This window comes from Eleutherodactylus coqui, chromosome 1 (assembly GCF_035609145.1).
Source record: "Eleutherodactylus coqui strain aEleCoq1 chromosome 1, aEleCoq1.hap1, whole genome shotgun sequence".
Lineage (NCBI taxonomy): Eukaryota > Metazoa > Chordata > Amphibia > Anura > Eleutherodactylidae > Eleutherodactylus > Eleutherodactylus coqui.
In genome coordinates, this window is record NC_089837.1 from 291150701 (window position 1) to 291174961 (window position 24261).

The window sequence follows — 24261 nt, forward strand, 5'->3', positions numbered from 1 at the left end:
TGCCACAGCTGTGACCGCGATGCTATCCCATTGCTTTCAATGAGGCTGGAGCTGCTGTCGCCCCATTGAAAGCAATGGGATGAAGGCAACCCCTGCAGCGATGATTTTCTGGAGGTGGCTTGAAATATAAGCCCTTTCCCCTGAAAATCATCCCTAGCTGTTTAAAAAAAAATGTTACTGACCTAGAAGCACTGACCAACTCATCCATTGGCACCCCTGTAAGAGCACACAATGTCTTTAAGCGCAGCACAGCACTTACCGGCACGCATTATAGGAAACCAATGGTTCTAATAGATGTGTTTTGTTTTTGCGCAAATAGGCACGCAAAAAAAAAATCGCTCAACTAACCGCAGCCTTAGCATGCACTTAGAGAGCTTTCCCAATGTACAAAATTTTTATGTGAACATAGCCTATGTTATAGTACTCAAGGTATGTTACATCAGCCCATCGGATCTCTGAGGTAGGGGTAGGTCAGTGTCTTCTGTCAGGACTGCTGAGTTGTGTTCTCATTTTGTTATTTTTGTCCTCCGCTTTTCAAGAACCTTAACTGTGTTGTTCTTCTGTCGATGAGGCTCTGTGTTTTATATATGTTGTAGGACCTGTGATGAGGTCACCAGGGGGTCGAGCGTGAGGTCACCAGGTGCGGAGCATGCGAAGCATTCACCTACTAACTGACAAGTGGTCGTTAGTAGTTTGATTGTTTTGTTTTTTTTTGTTTTTTTTTTATGCAGCTAGGGCTTATTTTAGGGGAAACAGTGGCAATCACTTAAAAGTTAAAAATGGTTGAACTTCATTGCTCTTTTCGGTTCGGGCCCCGTTGTGCAGCGAGACAGGAGATTAGGGTTACAGTGGGTATGTTTCTGAACACAGGACAAACAGGGGTATCTATTTTGGTGTGTAAATTCTCATTTTCATGTGTATTATAGAAAAAAAATATGTCTTTGAAATGACATGTTTGCAAAAATATCAAATTTTATTTTTTCTACTCTAAATTGCACTAATTCCTGAAAAAAACTGTGGAATCAAAATACTCATGACATCCCAGTGAATATATTATGGGGTGTTGTTTTTAAAATGGGGTCATTTGTGGGGGTATCTATCATTCTGACACCTATGAGCCTTTGCAATCTTGGCTTGGTGTAAGAACACAAAGTGTTCCTCAAAATGTTGATAAGTAATGTTAAATTTGTACGTCTCCTAAATGGTTAAAAAAAACCATGTTTTTCAAATGTGCGTCCAGAATATAGTAAACAGATGGAAATACATATCTTAGCAAAAAATTAGTACATATTTGAGAGATTACATTTGAAAATGTGAAAAAATAGAATTTTTCCCCAAATTTTCCCAATTTTAAAAAATATTCACAAATTCTATGGGTCTATTTTTATCACCTAAATGAAGTACAATATGTGGCGAAAAAACAATGTTAGAATCACTTGGATCTGCAAAACGGAGTTATTTGATGTTAAAGGGACATGTCAGATTTTCAAAAATTGGCTCTGTCACTAAGGGGTGAGATTGTATTTTTTTGCCTTGCGGGAGATCGTGGATTGTGGATTTTTCATGCGCGGATGTACTGAGCGCTGCCTCTGATTGGTCACAGTGCGCAGCCAGTCAGAGGCAGCACTTTCTGGAGGCGGGGACTTTTCAATCCCCGGCTACCAAAATACCGAAGAAGACTGCCGGTGACTCTAGGTGAGTTAACTTTTTTTTTTCTTTTCTACAGTTAGGGGTGATTTTCGGGGTAGGGCTTATATTTCAGGCCCCTCGCTAAAAATCATCACTGTGGGGGTTGCCTGCATCCCATTGCTTTCAATGGGGCGACAGCAGCTTCGGCCCCTATTGACAGCAATGGGATAGCACCGCGGTCCTCTGCCACAGCTGTGACAGCTGTGGCAGGGGATTCTTTCGTCCCAGCTGCAGTCCTATTATCACTAAACACTGTGACAGTGCTCTCACAGTGTTCAGTGATGAGGGCCTCCCCAGCGGGGATGAACGGAACCCTCCATGAGTCCCCTCATCCTCGTGGGGACTAAGGGGTTAACAGTGGGACATTTAAAAGGTGCTTCTAGCCAGAAGCAAATTTTAAATGCCCTGCAGTAAGCAGTGAGGAAACTATTCCCCGCACAGCAATTTCCATTAACTCCTGCTCCCAAGAGTCTATGTCCTATCTTTTTTAGGTGCGCGCTGTTTGGCGCTTCAAATTCCATGCATGTGAACGCTTCTATAAGAACTCATTGGTTCTTTTAGAAGCGTGCATTATCTGCTTTTCACACGGTCGAGAAAATTGTGAGAGAGTTGTGAGTTACGAGATGAATATCAACCCCCTTCTTTTGCGGGAAAAAAGTGCAGCATATTCTATTTTTGGGCTTTTCCTCGTATTGCCCTATCCATTGTTTTCAATGAGGACGGCAAAAGCATTGCACCGAGTGCGAGGTTTCCCATTGAAAACACTTATCAATCGGGGCGTGGCCAAGCCTGCAGAGTGTGAGGACGCACTGAAACGTGGCTCCGGAGCCATAGAGGCTTTTTAGGCATCTTTTGGCGTTTTACAGCCAGCAAGTGCTTCCCACACTAAGAGAAAGAACCTTCCTGCAGTGTGAGGATCATTTAAAGCGGTTTCCCCACGAAATCGGGACATCGGGAGTCTCGGTGCGCTGAGCCGGCGCGGAGTCCTGCACGGGAGTGGGGGAGAGGAGAGAGAGCGGTGCGCACAGAGGAGCCTCTTAAGAACTATCTCCTGTAGCGGAGGATCCCCGGTGAACTTCTACCGGCAGCGCTGGCGGAGGGGAGCTGAGGAGAGACAGGAGAACAAGAGCGGCTCACAGGACGCTTCCCCTGACAGCCCCACGTGCGGGAGCCGCGGCGACAGGCAGGAGGGATCCCCGGTGAGCTCCTACTGGCAGCGCTAGCGGTGGGGAGCTGAAGAAAGCCAGGAGATCAAGAGCGGCTCACAGGAGGCTTCCCCTGACAGCTCCACAAGCGGGAGCCGCGGCAACAGGCAGGAGGGATCCTCGGTGAGCTCCTACTGGCAGCGCTAGCGGTGGGGAGCTGAGGAGAGCCAGGAGAACAAGAGCGGCTCACAGGATGCTTCCCCTGACAGCTCCACAAGCGGGAGCCGCGGCAACAAGCAGGAGGGATCCCCGGTGAGCTCCTACCGGCAGCGCCAGCGGAGAGGAGCTGAGGAGAGCCAGGAGAACAAGTACGGCTCACAGGACGCTTTCCCTGTCAGCCCCACGTGCGGGAGCCGCAGCAACAGGCAGGAAGGAGAGATACCAACGATCACAAAAACAGTGAGTACCGGAGACCCTGATAAGCCTCCCCACACACTAGACAATCTCTCCAGGGCTAAGGGAACGTTCATTTTAACCCGAACGTCAGCTCCCCGCCAGCAAACCCGCTTCCCGCCAGAATCTCCCGCCATCCAGCCCCCCCCCCCTCCATCTTCCCCCACTGTGCCTGCGGCCATTAGAGAGAGCAGAAGCTCTAACCTAAAGGAACTGTCAGCCTAAACGGCACAAATTTCAGCAAAGCAAAGTCTGCTTAAAGGGCACTGCCCTAATTTTTTCGGAGCTGGTTCACCCAGCTCCATAACCCTTTCAATTTTTGAAGTCTTCAGACGCATGTGGGCTAGCACTACAACCCACTAAACAATTTTTCATCACTAACAAGCAAATAGCTTACAAGCATACAGAAAAGAAGAAACCCCTCCAAAAGCACAGTTCAAACCTTCTACGGAGCTGTAACACACAGATCTGCAACAAATTTTTTAGGACTATAGAAATAAGTCTGCCAAAACCGCTAAATTTAATTTTTCACCTGTCGTCTTGTAACACCACCCTTCTATGGGCTGAAACTTGCCCACAAAGATGACAGGCTGAATTCTAACCAGTGTGGAGGAAGTTGCACCTTGACCTGACCCTTAAAGCCGGGCATAATAAAATACAGCCGATTCCCGGGATCTTTCTGACCGTCAAACAAACTCCAATAAACCTCCCACAATCGCACAAAATGGTGAAGGGTAGCAGAGATCGCAGCAGCGATCCACCAAATACACCAAGAGGACAAAAAAATCAAGTGGACATGCAGAAATTTCTAAAAAAGAAAAGCTTACAATCTCCAAGCACCTCTGCAAAATCGCTTCCCTCACAAATCACCTCTGACCAAGCAACCCCAGACTCAGAGCTGGATAGCGATATGGAAGAAGAGGAGTGTGACCTCAGTGCCCAAATATCCAAATCTTTCCTTCAAAAAGCACTTCTGAAAGTCACCCAACCAATAATGTCTGAACTGGCGGACATAAAAACTGAGTTACAACAAATGGGCCACAGAGTGGAGGACCTGGAAGGTTCATGCTCAACCATCATAGAACACGCAAAAGCCACCACGCAAGTAGTGGGGGTCCACCGCTCATACCTTGATCGAGCGCTTACTTTAATCGAAGATCAAGAAAACCGTAGCAGGCGCTGCAACATCCGGATAAAAGGTCTACCGGAATCCTGGGCAGCAGAATCCTTACGCAAAGTGGCTGAAGAGATTTTTACTGACTTACTGGGCGAAGAGAGGGCCACTCACATCCAAATCGAAAGAATACACAGAGCAATTAGACCCAAACCAAAAAACGGAGACCCGCCAAGGGATGTAATCTGCGGCCTGCTTTCCTTCACAGACACAAGTGCCATTTTAAATGCCGCAAGAACCCGCCAGACATTTAAATACAACGATGCGACACTGTTGTTCTTCCAAGACATCGCGCCTTCTACGCTGGCAAAAAGACGGATACTGCGTCCGCTTCTAGAAGCTCTGAAATCAAAAGGAATTCAATACTCCTGGCTGTTTCCATTTGGCCTAGCAATCAATGATGCAGGACACAGATTGACGGTCAGAACCCCGGAAGATCTCGAGGCGATTTGGCAACAACTGAAAATAGATCCAATAGATATACCCTCCTGGATGCCGACACAATACGATCTTACTATGCCCCCGCTTCCGGAGGTGGAGCCTTGGAAGTTAACAACAAAGCTCAAATCACCCAGAAGCAAAAAATATGGGGCAAAAACCTCATCCTAAGTCAATTTAAGAGACTTTTCTTTGTTGTTGGAGTGGTGATGGCCTCCCAGATGAGTGGCGCTGTGGACCAATGAGAGTGAGACTCAGACACGATACTCTAGTTTTCTGAGTATTAAACGGCCTACTTCACACTGCCTTCTTGACTAGTAGCGTTATGGAAAAAGAGACGCTGGTGGGCTTCTTCTCGCACGATTCAAGTATGCACGAAGGAGTTCTTATGCTTCCCTCCCTTCGCGCTTCCAGACCGGCATAAGAAGAGGGCATCGGCACCGGACGTTAAAGCAAAGTGTTTTAAATGAAATCTGTGCTGGTGGAAGTATTTTAGCTCTAAATGATTGGGATTGTGCATGGGGGGGACCAAGCTGGAGGAGTGGGTCCTGGGGCTGGGTGGGGCCTGGGGGTCGTACGGGGGTCGGCCCGCCGGGTCCCCTCCCCGCCCGGGGATCACAGCGCGAGAGCTATTTGATCAAGCTGGTCCACCTGCGTTCTCTAGTTATAAGAAGTTCCTAGGCAGAATGTGTCATGTGGGCAACGAAGGATACAATTGCACTAATTATTGTTTTGAGTTAACGTGCCTTTTTTTTCTCCTTCTACCTCTCATCTCGTTCACTTCTGCTGCTCCGACTAGCCTCTCTCCATATCCAGGTTGAGCCAAAACACCAGGACTTTGCCAGTGGAGGGAGGTGCCCGCCCAGAGGGAGGAGAAAAATTCCCCAGACGGCACAGGCAGCACCGAGAATAACGTCCGACCACGCGCCATCAGGGGAGGTCACACATGTGAGTGAACCTACCACACACAGAACTCCAACATCCGCCCTTATTCAAGGGCAACACCGAGATGAGAAAGACACCGACAGCAGAGACCCGCAGGGGAAGGTTGTCGGGGTGCTTCTGATCCACACAAAACAACCACAGACCATACAATAGTAGACTGGACACCTATACCCCAGTCAAGAACCCAAAGTTAATTGCAGACCTTCTGCTAACAGTTTAACCCGCTTTTCCCTCCACCTTCACTTTCTACGCAAATCTATACGTATACAGAACCCAGAAATATGTCTGCGAGACATCTTGATAACGCTGATACCTCACAACACAAACAGAAAAAACAACAGAAATACCCCATACCCCCCCAAACAGGTAGCACAACATTTACCACCTTCAACGCTAAAGGTTTAAACTCCCCTAACAAAAGACACCATATGATATGGCTATTAAGGAAAAATAAAACCAAAATCGCATTCCTCCAAGAGACCCATTTTAAAAATAACAAGATTCCTACCCTCCCAAAAAATTATTTTAAACAATGGTTCCACAGCTGCAACCCCTCCTCAGCCTCTAAGGGAGTCACTATTGCAATTCACAAAGATCTCCCCTTTCAGTGTGAAAAACAACTAACAGATACAGAGGGACGCTTTATATTCGTTAAAGGCAAAATAAGAGGAGTCCCATACACCCTAGCTAACATCTATGGGCCCAATACGAACCAATCTAAGTGGCTCGCGGATACTCTGCATACACTGAGAGCTTTTGCAGCGGGCCAAGTGATTCTGGGCGGGGATCTAAATGTGACATTAAACCCGTTACTAGACACCTCGAGGGGCAAGTCCCAGGTCTCGCAGAGGGCGCTAAAAAAAATTCATTTAGCCTTGCAGGAACTAAATATAACTGACTCTTGGAGATATAGACACCCAGGGGATAAAGATTTTACATTTTACTCGCACATACACGCCTCACACCAGAGACTTGATTACATTTTTGTGTCAAACAATCTACTAAAAGCAATACACAGTTCTCAAATAGATTGCATAACAATTTCAGATCACGCCCCAACGCACACGAGTTTAAATATATTTTCGAACAACCTGGGGGAATGGAGATGGTCCTTGAACGAGTCGATACTAAGAGAAGAGGAATACAAACAAGAGCTGATAAAAAATCTCTCTGAATTTTTTGAAATTAATTCAAAAGACAACACAAATGCTCCCTTGATATGGGAAACGCACAAGGCTTTCGTAAGAGGCCTATTCATTTCCCTAGGTTCGAAACTTAAGAAACAGAAACAAAAGAAAATAGACGATCTCTTAACAAAAATTGCAGTCTTAGAGCGGAAAAGAAAAATAGCACTTGTAGAAAAGGCACAAACCGAACTAAATTCCCTCAGAGATCAATTAAGGTCAATCCTTGACAAAAAGTTCACTAAATCCTCTATAAATTACAAACAAAAGATCTATGCACACGGAGACAAGGGTGGAAAGCTGATGTCAACCCTTATTAAAAAAGCTAGGGAAAAAACCCATATCAAAGAAATTAAAAAAGCCTCGGGAGGGAAAGCTACATCATCTACAGATATAGCGACAGAATTCCATAACTACTACACAAATTTATACAACATTGAAGGCAAACTCACACAAATAGAGCTTGAAAGAAAACACAAGAATTTGGAGATATTCCTTAAAAAGCTCACTCTCCCCAAAATTAACTCAGAAGAAGCCACAGATCTACTGACCCCTGTGAGTCAAGAAGAATTGACAGAAGTAATAAATAGCTTTCCTAACGGCAAGAGCCCGGGTCCTGATGGCCTCACTACAGGCTACTATAAAACACTACTACAAAGTCTGGAACCCCATCTTAGAACTACGTTAAACGCAATTATGAACGGAGCCACATTCCCCACACAAACGCAGGAGGCCCACATCACCTTAATACATAAAGAAGGCAAAGACCCAACCCTATGCAACAACTACCGCCCAATCTCTCTACTGAACGTAGATATAAAAATCTGGGCAAAAATAATTGCTAATCGCCTGAGCAGAATTATACCCAAACTGGTCTCTGATGAACAGTCAGGATTTGTTAAAGGTAGAGAGGGAAAGGACAACGCCGCCATACTTCTGCATTCGATACAATATGCTAAGAAAAAGAACATCCCCCTAATTTTCCTGGGGATCGATGCTGAAAAAGCATTCGATAGAGTAAACTGGTCATTTATGAGAGCGACTCTAGACAAATTTAATTTCCCTCGCCAACTAACCAACGCTATCTTCTCCCTCTATGCAAAACCCTACGCCAGAATAAAAATTAATGATACCCTATCCCAACCATTTAATATAACAAACGGTACGCGCCAGGGATGCCCACTTTCCCCCACACTATTCATCCTTACACTGGAAATTCTCCTCCAGGCGGTAAGACAATCCCCAGAAATTCAAGGCTTGGAGGTTGGAGGGGATTGTATACAATCTGCTGCATTCGCAGATGATGTGCTATTCCTGATCACAAATCCGGCACAGGGTCTCAATAGCTTAAATCTCCTGCTAGATGAATATGGCAGCTTCTCTAACCTAAAAGTGAATATAAATAAATCGGTAATACTTAATATTTCGCTGCCCCCCCACAGGGCAGAAGAAGTGAAGAGATCATCCCCATTTATATGGGCAGATCATTCATTAGACTATTTAGGTATCAAAATTACAAATAACCTATCCAAACTTTATGAGATGAACTTGGGACCGTTAATAACAGAAATCTCATCACTGCTTACCGCATATAACTTTCCCATAATTTCTTGGTTTGGGAGGAAAAACCTCATTAAAACATACATTCTACCTAAAATCCTATACAAATTACAAATGTTACCAATACACATACCCAAATCCTTTTTTAAGAAAATCAACTCACAATTTTCACGTTTCTTCTGGAAATACAAACGCCCGCGTCTGGCATACTCTTTAATGTCTAGAAGAAGACAACACGGAGGAGTGGGCCTCCCTAACATAATGGAATACTACAAGGCAATAAACCTTAACAGATGGCTAGGAATGGTAGCCCCGACCAAAAGCCATAAATTAAGAAAAATCGCACAACAAACCTATGGCAACAACCTTATAAGAGATCTGTGGCTTCCCTGCCCAAAAACATACAGAGCCAAAGATTTTAGTATCCTGCTGAGGGGTATCTGCGAGACCTGGGACGCCTTATCCCACAAGTTGGCCCCCCTGCCTTCACCATACACACCCTTAAGCCTGCTCCCCAACATCATCAAAAACCCTAAGACCTGGATCCCAGAGAACCTCTGGAACATTTTTGAAGAAAACACAATTCAGGATTTTCAAAACATTATGCACGAGGAACCCACCACTATTATTAACGCCCTAGGCTCACAAAAGAAACTACAAAGTCTCCATATGACGCACATTGCGAACACAATCGCTACATTTAAAAAAGATTACCCCTCCACAAGGCCAACTACGGAATTTGAAAGATTAATAAAATCACAAAATACAGAATTCAGGAAAATTTCCTCTCTAGCCAAAAATTTTGCAACACCTCACACATTAAGCAGACCATCGTATATCTCCTCGTGGGAGAAGGAGCTGGACATTAAGTTATCGGAAGCAGAAATCAAAACGATATTTAAAGCTTCTTATGGTGTCTCCCCATGTGTTCGACTCCAAGAAAACAGCTACAAACTATTGTCCAGATGGTATAAAACCCCCGAGTGGTTGTATAACTACAAACTTGCGGATTCGAACAGGTGCTGGAGATGCCAGGAGGAGTTGGGATCTTATTTACACATCTGGTGGAATTGCAAAATAATCAAACCCTTTTGGTTAGAGATTGAAAGCGAAATGCATAAAATCCTGGGAAAAGCTATTGTCTTAACTCCGGACACGATAATTTTAAATAGACCTAACAAGTCATTCAATCCCCTAAAGGACAAACTAGCCGCATTTATGGTGGCGGCAGCTAAAGCATTAATCCCCCTCCACTGGAAAAGCCCAGCACCTCCCTCCATTACGATGTGGAAAACAAAGCTTAACCAGATATACCAGTTTGAGGAGATCCTTAGCTGGACAAACTCGACATATCCAATATTCTTGACAGTATGGTCGCCTTGGGTGGACTCTTGCTCCAGTACCACATCCCAAAGCTGATTCTCCGGAGCGGACCCCTCTAAACTCAAGGTGAGCAGCTCCACCGGAGTCTCTATAATATTCTCTCCAGTTAATACAACCTGAAAGGGGACCAGACTGCGCTGGAGCGGAGTCATACCCAAGTAGCGAACAAGTAAAGACACTAGCTGGAAATAATCCACCTCACACAACAAACTCAACCCCCAAATGCCATACACTAGAACAATTATCTCACACCAGCGCTGAGCCATGGCATCCCATCAGACTTGAGACACGACTGATAGACCCCCTTCCGTTTGCAAGACCACAGAGCCTCAGGGTGCTTGGAGAGATGCCAATTGGGAGTTATCGGAAGGACGTCGCTAGGGCGCTCGCGTCCCTGCACCCCCCGGTGGGGTCGTGACCGCCCGTACACAGGCGACTAAACCTGAAATTCGCCTCAGGGACTTAAGAGATATGGGAAATAACATTGTGATCCACAATTTTGATTAAGTAGGTATTGCGTGGGAAACAACAGTTTATGTACAAAGTCCACCTAAGTGGCGTCAAGCGAAAAACTAAAGATTGAAATCTGAATACGGAGATTTGAGACCACCCCCCCTCGCCCCCTCCCCACCCCCTCCCCCTCTCCTTCCCCTCCCCCTGCTCCCCCATCCCCCCTCCCCGTTTTTCCCACCCTAGCCTTTAAGACGTACCCTACAGATAAGTTGCAAAGTTTTGATAAGTATAGGTACTTGAATGCGATAACCTATGCCCACTCTGGCCAGATAAATAAAGCCTTGGAGACGGATGTCTGACCAGGCTGGGCAGTTTAGATACATGTCAGTTTGATATAATGTTATGATGGAAACACTCGCATACAATTTTGTAAGAAACTCTTTGTACTCCAATGTTATTGAAGTTTAGACAAACAGTTAGTACTTATGTAAGATTGAATACTATGTATGAAAAAATTCTTTCAATAAAAAGTGAATTAACAAAAAAAAAAAAAAAAAAGAAAACACTTATCAATCTTCCCTGAAGTGATGAGAGGCGTTTTTAACACAAAATTGCCTCCCATCCGTGGGGAGATCGCACTCGCCTGTGTGAAGGGTGTGTTCAGTAGCTGTGGATATTTTCTGCCATTGACATTGCTCTTTGTATGGCAAATCTCATTATAATGATCAACTGCAGCCCATCCTCAACATAATACGCATTTCCAAATCCACAGCAAGCCATAAATTCAGCTGCAGAAAAAGAAATCAGCTACTTCTGCCCTGATTTTATAAAATACCATTTAGTAGCATTGTACTGCAAATTTCTTGTAGATTTTTGTTATGAAGTCCATTCCCAAAATCAGCATGAAAAATCTCAGTTCTTTAATGACTATTTTGGAAGTGGCCTACATTGTAAGCATGCTGCCGTGCCTTCACAACACCACCAGAGGGCACAGACCTACTGGGAGACGATCCTAGCAAGACCTGAGAGAAGGGAGGATACCTGACAAAGTGCAGAAGACATTAATCATGAACTGGATTTATGGCACAAAGCACACGCCTTTATGAGTGTACTGATAATGTTGCTCTTTTGGAAAATTTTACAAAGTTTATTTAAGTTAATACTTTTTTTTTTCTTTTCTGGAAATCAAAAAAACGTGTCAACATATCAATAACATAAAATATTAACATATTGTAGGGTCAGCCTGAAGAGTCAGAAAAAAACAACAACCATTTGTCAAATGGATGCTAACTGTATAACAATATAATAATTATACCTGCTATGCCCCCCTTGCTCTCCTTAGATTTTGCTCACACGAACAGGTCAGATTCCACATGCAGGAGGTCCACAGCAGATTCCGCCTGTGAGCCCAGCCAGCAACCCTGTGTACATGAATTTTGGTCATTTGCAGTACGTGTTTTTGGTTTTTTTTATGTTTATATTTGTATTACGTTTTTCATTGACTTCAATGTAGGCTACCCACAGCAAAATAGAGCATGCTTCGAATTTTCCTCTGCTCGCGGAATACGCAATTCGTATCCGCGAGTGTGAGCAAAAAAGTGTTTGTTTTTTTTAACATGCATGTGTTTTGCTGTGGATCCTTCGTGTTGAAACTGATCGCAGCTTCCACAATAGAAATCTGCCCGTGTGAGACCGGCCTCCACTAAAATAAGCAAATGACAGGTCCTTGTAGTGGTATTCTGGTCAGTGTGTGGAATGCTCTTTTGCAGCATTGAAAATGAAAGTCTTGCATCTTGACACAGAGATGTGCCATTTATTTATATACGAGTACAAAAAGTGGACAAAAGGAGTTATTTGCTTGGATTATAGATGCTTCTTACAGCCCTCCATTACTTGAATAGGTGCAAATATTTTTTATTAGAAATTGAGTGGCCTATAATGGACTTTCACGTGTTTTGGGGAAGATTTATTAAGATTGGTGTTTCATAACCCGGATGTAATGTTATCCCTGTTGGCAGATGATACGCCTAATATATGCAAGGCACACATCTCTTCATATAATAGGCACATCTTAGCTGCTTTGTGCGCCTACACAGAAATCTATGCCAGTTTAGGAGCTGGCATAGATTTCTAATGTAATTTATGCCAGTTTCTCCTGTAAACCATACATAAATGTGTTGGCCTGGGGTGCCCACACCCCCTCCTGACAATCTACACCCAGTTTTTGTAAAAGTGGCATAGCATAGTGTAATGCTCAAGCAAGTGCAGCAAACCTTGCAAATTTTTTACGCTAAAAATGTTTCAAAAATCTCCCCTTTTTGCGTTTTGCACTGACTTTATTTTTCAGTTTTTCAAAACTAAAAACTCTGCCGCCACATTCTTGCCCTTAGTTTATAAGAAAATATGAAGATTTCTTCACACATAGACTCATTCTTGTCAGCATATTTGCAAATTTCAGGTGCATTTTCCTCCAAAATAATGTCTTTCTGCTATGAGACATTTATTCATTTATAAAACTGGCTTGCTGCTAGGCCAGGATCTTAGAAATATTTGTGAATGAAACTTTTTTTTTACTAAAACCTGCAAAAAAGAAATTGCACAAATAAGAAAAAAAAGCTCATCTCCACAGATGCCCTGGCATAAGATAATGTGACTTCAATTTAGTCAGTGATGTTTCTTTAAGATGTTGCAGAAAATTCTGCCCCTGACAAATCCATACCAAAATCCATGTTTTACTCAAACAAGCATATTTGCGCTGTATATTACACGCGTAATACGCAGTGCTAATACCACACTGATTTACATTTGGCCATTTAGAACTGCATTCTTCATGCCCATGATAAAAATCACAGAATGTCCTGTTTTGGTGTGTATTATGCATTGAAATACCTTATTAGACTCAATGGGATTGCATAAATAAGAAATGAATACGCATAGTACATGTGTATATTCACTGCGTGAATGAAAGAATGAAATCAACGGGGCATCCTTGTGGGATATTTTTTGCTTGCGTAAATATGCACCCAAAAAGGAGCAATATGCAGGTTATATGCATAGTTCAGTTGCGTATATACACAGCGTATTTATGCGACTGAATTACATATTACACCTATGTCAAAGAGCCCTTAGGCAGTATTTACACAGGAGAGCGTGATATGGGCCCGAGAAACTTGGACCAATATTGCTTTTACAAATATGCAAGTTTACTGTGAGTACAATTCATTTCGTGAGAAAAATGCATTGCGTCACGAAACATTTACTTTTCACACATTTTTCACACGTTTGAAAATTGCATGTCATTTCCATAATCAAAATTTTAAAAAGTGCAGTGATTTTGGATCGATTTCCAGATTATCTTGGTGATGTAAATGATGAATAAGGGAAACATGGGATGCGTATATGATGGTGGACTACTGGTGAAACATCCAGCGCGAATGTCCAGAAACATCTCACCGCAGGAAATCACTGAAATGTAGTTTTATCTACGTCTTAAGGAAGAAACTCATGTTTCATTTGTGTTCTGGGCTTCTTGTGCTTTATCTTCCCTTCAGCTTTTGTTTGGCAGTCATTCCATGTATAATACAATGTGTGTACATGTGTACACTTATATGGACATATGTCATATCTAGATAAGCAGACCTGATGGAGAAAAACTAATGTCATTTTCAGAATCTATGACCCCCCCAAAAAGTTCTAACATCTCAGTCACTAAAAACTCATGTTTAATTTTCGTAAACATTGCTAATAAAATCATGATATTTCATTTTTATGTGTTTCTGTTGAGTAATTCCAAGGAATCCATAATGCGCTTTTCCACCCCAAATAAATAAGAGCTGGGGAGTGTGTGGGTGGCAGGGGAATTGGATTGGAAAGGGTTAATAATAATTAAAAATTTTGAGAAACACTTTGTTTTCGTACACTAGGCCAAGATTGCAAAGGTTCATAGGTGTCAGAATGTTAGATACCCCCACAAATGACCCCATTTTAAAAACGTACACCCCTTAATGTATTTATTAAGAGGTATCACGAGTATTTTGAGCCCACAGTTTTTTTCAGGGGTTATTGCAGTTCAGAGGATAAAACTTGAAATTTGATATATTTGCAAATATGTCATTTTAAGGACTGTTTTTTTTATTTATATAGTGCACATGATAAGGATGTGCCCCCCAAAATGGATACCTGTCTTTGTCCTGTGTTTATAAATATACCCATTGTGGCCCTAATCTTATGTCTGGACGCATAACAGGGCCCAAAAGGAAAGGAGCAGCCGGTAACTTTCAGAACTGAAATGTTTTGTACAATGGAGCCCAAAACACATTTTTACAGGCCTCGAGCTGCCAAAATGATAAAAACCCCTCCCCATTTGGAAAACTAAACTCCTTAATGATTTCATCTAGGGGTGAACTAAGCATTTTGACCCAACAAATTTTTGCAGAAATTAATGTAAAATAGATGAAAATGTATAACTTTTTTTTACATATATGTAAATTTCAAGGTTTTTTTTGTATAAAGCAGGTAAAAATGAGATGTACCCCAAATTAAATTCCATTGTGTTTTCTGTGTTCAGCGATACCCACATTGTAGCCCCAATTTTCTTACAGGACACATGGCTAGCCCTGTAAAGGAGGGGACACCCTTTGGTTTACAGGGCATGACTGAATAAATTCCAGGCCTTGTAGAGCCATCAAAATCATAAAAGCCCCCCATAGATGAACCTATTTTGAAAACTAGACCCCTTAGCCCATTTATCTAGGTGTATACTGAGCATTCTGACCTCACAATGTTTTGCAGAAATTATTATATTATATTTTTCGACAAATATATCAGTTTCATGACAGTATTCTTTGTTTAAAGCCTATATCTTTGGGCCTGGAGCCAGTGTCTTCATGGCTGAATAATAATACAGTCTGTATATGCTGGATTACAGCCATTTACCTATAGGAGTTGGTTTAAAATTTCATCAGGAACTCCAGCTCTCTCCCCCTGTCAAATGACAAGTGCTATATTTTACAAAGGCAAGATGTTCCCTCTAGTCTCCGGGTAGCTCTGCCCTTTCAGACAGAATGAGCTCACATTGAGCCTGTACTAGAAAAAATGGCCCTTCGAGTTGTTCAATCTGAGGGGCTGGTGCTAGCCTAGAGAGCAGTCTATGTGATTAGTAGTCTATGTCATTACACCATTGTAAGAAGCATCAGGTAGCATTTGTCACATGACCTGGAGATATAACTGGTGTTTCTGCATAAATAATCCTTATTAAAAATCCTTATACGACCTATAGAAACCGACAACCTGTTTAATCTAGGAATGGTTGAGAATATTGTAGACAACATAGCTATACAATGGGTGGTGCATGTTCACATTCTTACAGTCTTTGTTTTCAGCAGGCAGGAACCACAAGGAGGAGCACAGAATCTTCTCAAGCTAAGAAAGCGGAACTCAGAAGATACTCTTATGAGAAGAGCATCAAGAGACTCAAAGGTCAGCTATTAAATTCATCTTCACAGCTACTTAAGCTGATGCTTCCAAGCGGTGTGTGACTAAATATCCATGGAGCATATAGCTGTATTCCTGACACAGCCTAATAAAAATAATTATTATCATACCATGCAGTGAGTCATTGGGGATTTCTTCTTTCTGAGCAACCAACTACTACTCAACAGAATTTCTATTATAGTGACGTAGCAGGAACATTGCTGAACAGCTGAGACGCATGTGTTTTTCTCCTGTTCTTCCAGGAAATCTGGGTCACTGGTAGTTATTTGCTAGAGGATTGCATCCACACGTGTCTCTATAATAAGCCAGCCTCAATTTTCCAGTACAATGAAAGCAATGCAATCATTCTAATGTGTTTAATTAAATGTCTGGAGTATAAAAATACCACTAGATGACCAGGATGTAGTACAAATTAAGTATTGATGGCTTCAGGGATGTTCAGCTTCTACTAAGATTGGACCCTAAAGCTGGCCATACCCATCAGATAACAATTCTCTTAATCCACCAATTTAAGCAGAAATTGCTGACGAAGTATTATGTATGGGGGATGGTGGGTGGGGGGGGGGTGACTTCTGACCCTTTCTAGATGGCAGATGTTGGATGAAATAGGGATTGGGAATCTTGGATTTTAACCTGTGCAATTCTCTGTCCCTGTGTGAGATAAGCCACTGCTAAAGCTTTCTGCCAATGGTTTACTCCCCTCTCCTTACTGAAATAAGCGCTCATCTGAATGAAGCAAGCATGTATTTGGTGGAATCAGGAAAAATAGGTGTGAGCAGACCTCTATTTTGTGTAGGTTTACTGTGTCATTTTGCCATTATTCAATGACACTAGATGTCAATTGGTAATTACTCCACAACACCACCAAATGAGGTTCCTTATACAATTAATCAGATTTAATGTGAACTTTTTAAAGAAAGAACACACATTGTTGAAGGAGCAAATTAGAAAAATAAAGATTTTCATTCTGAACAAATGCATTAGCAGCTGTTCATTTATGTGACTGTGCCACCATTCTGAGAGTTTCTTCACTCCTATGACTTGACTCAGAAGGTACTAGGTTGGTCCTTCAGTCATAACTGATTGAATTTCTGAAGGACATGACAACCCCAATTAATGTCCTATTGTGTTTGATGGTAAAACCACTTTTATGGTTATAACTTAACTTCATAGAACATTATATGAAAAAATAATGGGATTTCTCGTGTGTTTTCTTATATTCACTATGTCTGTTTCCATTTTCTGGCTTATATCCTTCTTCTTCTTATTCACAAATTGTTTTCATATTCTATGTTCAGTTGCTTACCCGAGTGTATGTGTAGTGAACTACAGTGACTTCAGGGTTTGGAGGATGGACTGCATTTCCCCATGTTAAGATAAACTCCTGATGATCTACTGGTAATTTAATTTTGGCTTTCTGGAACACTTATTTATAATGCATTTATGAGAATAGAATACACTTGATGAAACATTAGGCCTAGAGATGAGCGAACGTACTCGTCCGAGCTTGATGCTCGGGCGAATATTAGGGTGTTCGGGATGTTCGTTATTCGTAACGAACACCACACGATGTTCGGATGTTCGGGTTACTTTAACTTTCTTCCCTGAGAAATCTTTTCTATATGCGCTCAATGGGGCCGGCGGCAGCAGCGCCAACCCCATTGAGAACATATAGAAGACAAATCCTTCTTCTCTGCCACAGCTGTAACAGCTGTGACAGAGAAGAACGATGTTTGCCCATTGAATTCAATGGAACTGGCAATACAGCCGACTCCACTGAATGCAATGGGCTGCCGGCGATCGCGGGATGAATTGTCGGAAAGGGGTTAAATATATAAGCCCTTCCCTGCAATTCATCCAGAAATGTGTAAAAATAAAAAATATATATATACTCACCTGGTGCCGGCAGACGGAGTTCAGCGCGGCAGGCTGCAGTTCTCCTGAACTGCTCTGAACAGCTGTGAGTAGTATTCAGCAGCCGGGGATTTAAAATCCCCGCCTGCTGAATAAGATGCCTCTGAATGGTCACAGCCTGACCAATCAGAGGCCAGCCCTCACTCACACCCATTCATGAATTCATGAATGGGTGAGTGAGGGCTGCCTCTGATTGGCTCAGGGGCAGGAGAGCTGCCACCATTGCTAAAGAAACCGACTCTTGACTCAACCGGTGCTGCCAACTACCGACCGATCTCCAACTTTCCCTTTATCTCTAAACTATTAACCCCTTAGTGACCAAGCCTGTTTACGCCTTAATGACCAGGCCAAATCTGACACATGTCACTTTAGCATGGAAAAAGACCAGAAAGGTTTTGCATATCCAAGCGATTCTGACATTGTTTTATCGCCACATGTTGTACTTCATTTAGGTGGAAAAAAAAGACCGATAGAATTTGTGTTTATTTATTAAAAGCGCCAAAATTGGGAAAATTTTGAAAAAATTGTCATTTTTTTACATTTCCAACTGCAATATCTCAAATATGTGCAAACATAATATAGAAATTTTTGCTAAGATTTATATTTCCATCCGTTTACTTTATTTTGGGCGCACCTTCGAAAAACTTTCGTTTTTTTTTTAACCATTTAGGAGACGTACAAATGTTACATTACTTTTCAGCATTTTGAGGAACACTTTGTTTTCCTACACCAATCCAAGATTGGAAAGGCTCATAGGAGTCAAAATGATAGATACCCCCACAAGTGACCCCATTTTAAAAACTACACCCTTTAACGTATTCACTGAGGGGTGTCATGAGTATTTTAACCCCACAGTTTTTTTCAGGAGTCAATGCAATTTAGAAGAGAAAAACAAAAATTTCATATTTTTGCAAATATGTCATTTTAAAGACAGGACTTTTTTCTATAGTACACATGAAAATTAGGATTTGCACCCCAGAATGGATACCCCTGTTTGTCCCGTGCTCAGAAACATACCCATTGTGGCCCTAATCTTACGTTTGGATGCACAATGGGGCCCAAAATGAAAGGAGCAATCGGTGGCTTTCGGAACAGAAATTTTGCTTGAAGGAGATTTAGGCCCCATTGCCCACTTGTAGAGCCATTGAGTGACCAAAACTATGGAGAACCCCCACAAGTGACCCCATTTTGAAAAGTAGACCCCTTAACGAATTTATCTAGTGGTATAATGACTTTTTTGACTTCACAGTTTTTGAATGAATCTAAGCCAAGCCGAAGGAAAAAAATTACAATTTTCATTTTTTTGGTAATTCTGTCATTTTAAAAGCAGTTTTTTTGTACAGCACATATATGAATGAAGACTTGCACCCCAAAATGGATACCCCTGTTTCTCCCGTGCTCAGAAACATACCCATTGTGGCCCTAATCATATGTCTGGATGCACGATGGGGCCCAAAATGAAAGGAGCAGAGCAACCGGTGGCTTTCGGAACAGAAATTTTGCTTGAAGGAGATTTAGTCCCCATTGCCCACTTGTAGAGCCCTTGAGTGACCAAAACGATGGAGAACGCCCACAAGTGACCCCATTTTGAAAAGTAGACCCCTTAACGAATTTATCTAGGGGTAGGATGACTTTTTTGACTTCACAGTTTTTGAATGAATCTAAGCCAAGCCGAAGGAAAAAAAATACGATTTTCATTTTTTGGTAATTCTGTCATTTCAAAAGCAGTTTTTTTTGTACCACACATATATGAATGAAGACTTGCACCCCAAAATGGATACCCCTGTTTGTCCTGTGCACAGAAACATACCCATTGTGGCCCTAGTATTACGTCTATATGCACAATGGGGCCTAAAATGAAAGGAGCAACCGGTGACTTTCGGAACAGAAATTTTGCTTGAAGGAGATTTAGGCCCTATTGCCCACTTGTAGAGCCATTGAGTGACCAAAACGATGGAGAACCCCCACAAGTGACCCCATTTTGAAAAGTAGACCCCCTAACGAATTTATCTAGGGGTATAATGACTTTTTTGACTTCACAGTTTTTGAATGCATCTAAGCCAAGCAGAAGGAAAAAATTACGATTTTCATTTTTTTGGCAATTGTGTCAATTTAAAAACTGTTTTTTTTGGAAAGTGTACATAGGAATGAAGACTTTCGCCCCAAAATGGATACCCCCATTTGTCCCGTGTTCAGAAACATACCCATTGTGGCCCTAATCTACTTAAAGGAAACATAGCTAGGCCTATAATGGAAGGAGCACCCGTTGGATTTCAGGGTACAACGGAATAAATTCCAGTCCCCATTGCCCACATGTAGAGCCATTGAGCGTCCAAAACGATAGAGAACCCCCACAAATGACCCATTTTAAAAACTAGACCCCTTAACAAATTCATCTAGGGGTGTACTGCATATTTTGACCCCAAAGTATTTGAATGAATCTAAGCAAAGCAAAAGGAAAAAATTACAATTTTCATTTGTTTGGCAATTTTGTCAATTTAAAAACTGTTTTTTTTGTACAGTGTACATAGGAATGAAGACTTTCACCCCAAAATGGATACCCCTGTTTGTCCCCTGTTCAGAAACATACCCATTGTGGCCCTAATCTACTTACAGGACACATGGCTAGGCCCATAATGGAGGGAATGCCCGCTGGATTTCAGGGCAGAACTGAATAAATTCAAGGCCCCATTGCCCACTTATACGGAAAAAAATTGACTTCCTAAAAATAATCCCCCCCCCCCCCGCCATCCCCATTTTTTGGCATTCCCTAAATATTAGATAAAGGTAATAATATAAATGCGTTTTATGTCCGAAGACAGGGGTAATTACGGAGGCTGGTTGGGCTGGGCACATGGGGCAAGAAAACCGGGTATCCCCCCCCCCTCCTCTCATGTATTTTGGGGGGTATTTCGTAACCTCAGCAGCGGGGATGGGGTGTAAAGTGGCGCTGTGAGGCTTTGTAATCTTGCTGCGGTGCAGCGGTCTCACAGAGAAGGCGCTCAACAAGCTGCTCCTGGAACTGCAGGAAGGCGAGCGTTCCCGGGGGCTTCTTGTAAATTACGGATTACAGGTAGCGGTCTGAATAACGCCGGGCTCACGTAGCCGTAGGCGGAATCTGCTTGCGGAGGCCCGCAGCGGATTCCAGCTGTGAGCCCGCCTGTGACCCTGCGTACGGTTGCGTAATGTACTGCACATAACTGCCTACTCACACAGGCGGTTTTTTGTTTGCATTTCCCGCGCCGTCGCTTAGAGATGACTCGGGTACCCGCAGCCCGTACACAATGTGTTTGCATATGGGGTGCGAGTATATCCGCGGTCATAGAGCACAAAGGGCTCTAGGTCGCAGATATTCGTGGTAAAATATAGCATGCTGTGTTCTGTTTCTGCGAGTGGATTACGTAATTCCGACCCGCTAATTGGGGGGAATTGTGTAATCCAATGCATGCGATTGATCCGTGGATTACCGCTGATCAAGCGCATGCAGAACCTGTAATTCCTCTCCGGTCACGCGTGACCGGCCTAATGTTAGTTCGCTACTTGTGACCGGGGACCGCTCAGCGAGGCCACCGGTCACTGCTCCAAGCACTCAGCAACCGTTGGTCGCTGGGAGCAAGGAGATTTAACATTTCCTGGGCTTCCCGGTTCCTGCGAATGTGTCCGGCATTTTGCCGGCGGGCGCATGCGCAGCAGCCGGAAGGGTCCATGGAGGATAATCGCATCTGGATTCAAATGCGGAAGCCTCCGAGAAGATGTTTCATCTCCCCCCACCGATCGCATCGGTGAGGGGAAATGAAACTGCCACTTTTTAAAGAACTTTTACGTGATTGCCATTATGCATTGGATAACGGCGATCACGTGACCAGTAACCGCATACCGCGGCTCCCCGTGACATCTCCAGCAGCAGGGAGATTTTATATTTCTTGGGCAATCTTTCACTTTTGCGCATGCGTCCGCCATCATGCTGACGGGCGCATGCGCCGAAGCTGGGGTAACATCCGCGGATCAACATCCCACCAGGGAACAAATCCGGACCTTGGGTACGTAATTTCATCCCCCCTTATGGATACGATCCATAAGGGGAGATGAAACTTTAACTTTTTAAACTTTTTTTTACTTTTAACTTTTTTTTTTTTTACTTTTTAACTTTATATGATCACCGTTATCTGATGGATAACGGTGATCATATGACTGGAAACCGCATACAGCGGTCCCCAGTCATATCTCCCTGCACTCGGCTATCTGTGACAGCCGGGTGCAGGGAGATTTTGAATTTGCCGGGCTCGCCGGCTTCTGCGCATGCGCGCCGCATCGGCACATCGCAGAAGCCAGCGGGGGGTCCAGACACCGGCCGGAGGACATCGGCGGACCTGAGGTGCATGCGCAGAAGGACGGCTACGGCGCCCGGAGCATCGGGACAGCTGGGAGTCGTGCGACGGACATCGGTGAGTAATTTCAGCTGCTCCGATGGATCCGATCCATCAGAGCAGCTGAATCTTTAACTTTTATTGCACTTTTATTTACTTTTTTTGCGATCGGCGCTATCCATTGCATAGCGCCGATCGCAATGCCGGGGGGGGGGGCTCCGAACAGCCCGGGATGACAGCTCCATGCTGTCAGCTACCTGCGGACACCAACAGCATGGAGCTGTCACGTCCACAGCCCGAGGGGCATTATTCTCTGCAGGAAGCATGTTTTTACGTCCTCAGAGAATAAGGCCCACTTCGGGAGGACGTAAAAACACTATGGGCTGGTCGTTAAGGGGTTAAAACACCTGGTTTAGTCTTGCCTTATAAGCTATTTATCAGAACACTCTCTTCTTGACCCCCTACAGTCCGGCTTCTGCCATCTACACTCGACAGAGACTGCCCTGACTAAAGTGATAAACTAGCTCTTGGTGGCCAAATTGAGAGATGACCACTCCCTACTGATCCTCCTTCATCTCTCCATAGCATTTGACACTGTCGACCACAAACTCCTCCTCAGTATGCTTTGCTCCATTGGACTAAAGGAAACTGCTCTCTCTTGGTTCTCAACCTACCTATCAGACTGCTCATTCAGTGTCTCCTTTGTTTGCATCACCTCCCCTCCTCTTTCCCTTGCTGTTGGGGTCCCCCAGGGCTCGGTCCTTGGCTCCCTCCTCTTCCTCATCTACACAGACCCTATTGGACAAACCATCAGGAGATTTGGCTTTCAGAACCATCTCTATGCTGATGATACCCAGTTATACACCTCCTCCAGTGACATCACACCAACATTCCACCACAATGCCATCCGCACCTCTATAACTCCTAGACAGCACGCCCGCTGTCTTGGGGTTATTTTCTACTCCTATCTCTCCTTTACCTCTATATTCAATCTCTCGTGCAAATGTGTCAGCTGCACCTCAAGAAGATTACAATAATCCACCCCTTTCTCACTGTGGACATGCTAAAATGCTCACTCTTGCCCTCATCCACTTCCATGTTGATTATTGCAACTCGTTGCTGATCGGCCTCCCCTGCACCAGACTCTCCTCTGTCCAATCCATCCTGAATGCAGCAGCCAGGCTCATCTACCGGTCCAGCCGTTACTCGGATGCCTCTGCCCTGTGCCAGTCACTGCACTGGCCGCCCTACATTGCCTCCCTCATCTCAATCCACCACCCAGTCCGCACCTTCCGCTCAGCTAATTAAATTAGAATAAGTGCCCCTTTAATTCGAACCTCATAGTTGCATCCAAGACTTCTCCAGAGCAACACCAGTCTTCTGGAACGCGCTACCCAAAACTATTCGGGCAATGCCTGATACACAAACTTAGGGCATGCTCTAAAAACGCACCTCTTTAGGGAGGCATACCATATCTCCTAAACCAAACCCCTCTTTACTCCGCCTGATAACATGCTCCCTGCCTTTCTGACCGCAGTCCCTGCTAACTGTAATCAACCACCCCCTGCAGTCATACCGAGCCAACCACCACACGGCTTATGTCTGACCATGGTCTATGTGTATAGCATCCCTGACTCTCAATCTTGCCATACCTTGCACATCTCCAGCCCCCTTACCTTCTGTATCACCCCATACATCTGTAGTATGTAAGCTCGTCAGAGCAGGACCCTCACCCCTATTGTTTCCATCAATCGATTACTTCATGTAACAGGGGTTTTTGTATTCTTTGTTTCTTGTATCTGTTCTCCCGTTTTGTAAGTGCTACGGAATATGTTGGCGCTATATAAATAAAGATTATTATTATATGCTGTATAGCCAAAGAAATGCTATACAACTAGAGTTTTACTCCGACCAGATAGCCTTAAACATAGGTAGCTTATTCACTATAAAAATTAAAAAAATGTTAAGCCACTGCTTTAATCTCTGATTTACTAATATATAGCTATTTTTACAATTTGGGGAAAAGTCCCTTGTAAATGTATCTTTCTGCTCACACATTGTTT

The 24261-nt window shown here is 43.4% G+C and overlaps 1 protein-coding gene across 1 annotated transcript in view; it reads left to right on the forward strand.

Moving 5' to 3' along the window:
- Nucleotides 1-24261, forward strand: part of CRYBG2 (crystallin beta-gamma domain containing 2) — a 118296-nt gene that overhangs the window by 42202 nt on the left and 51833 nt on the right. Inside the window, exon 2 of the mRNA XM_066573087.1 lies at nt 15806-15902. Coding sequence (XP_066429184.1) covers nt 15806-15902 — 97 coding nt within the window. The remainder of the gene's footprint in view (nt 1-15805; nt 15903-24261) is intronic.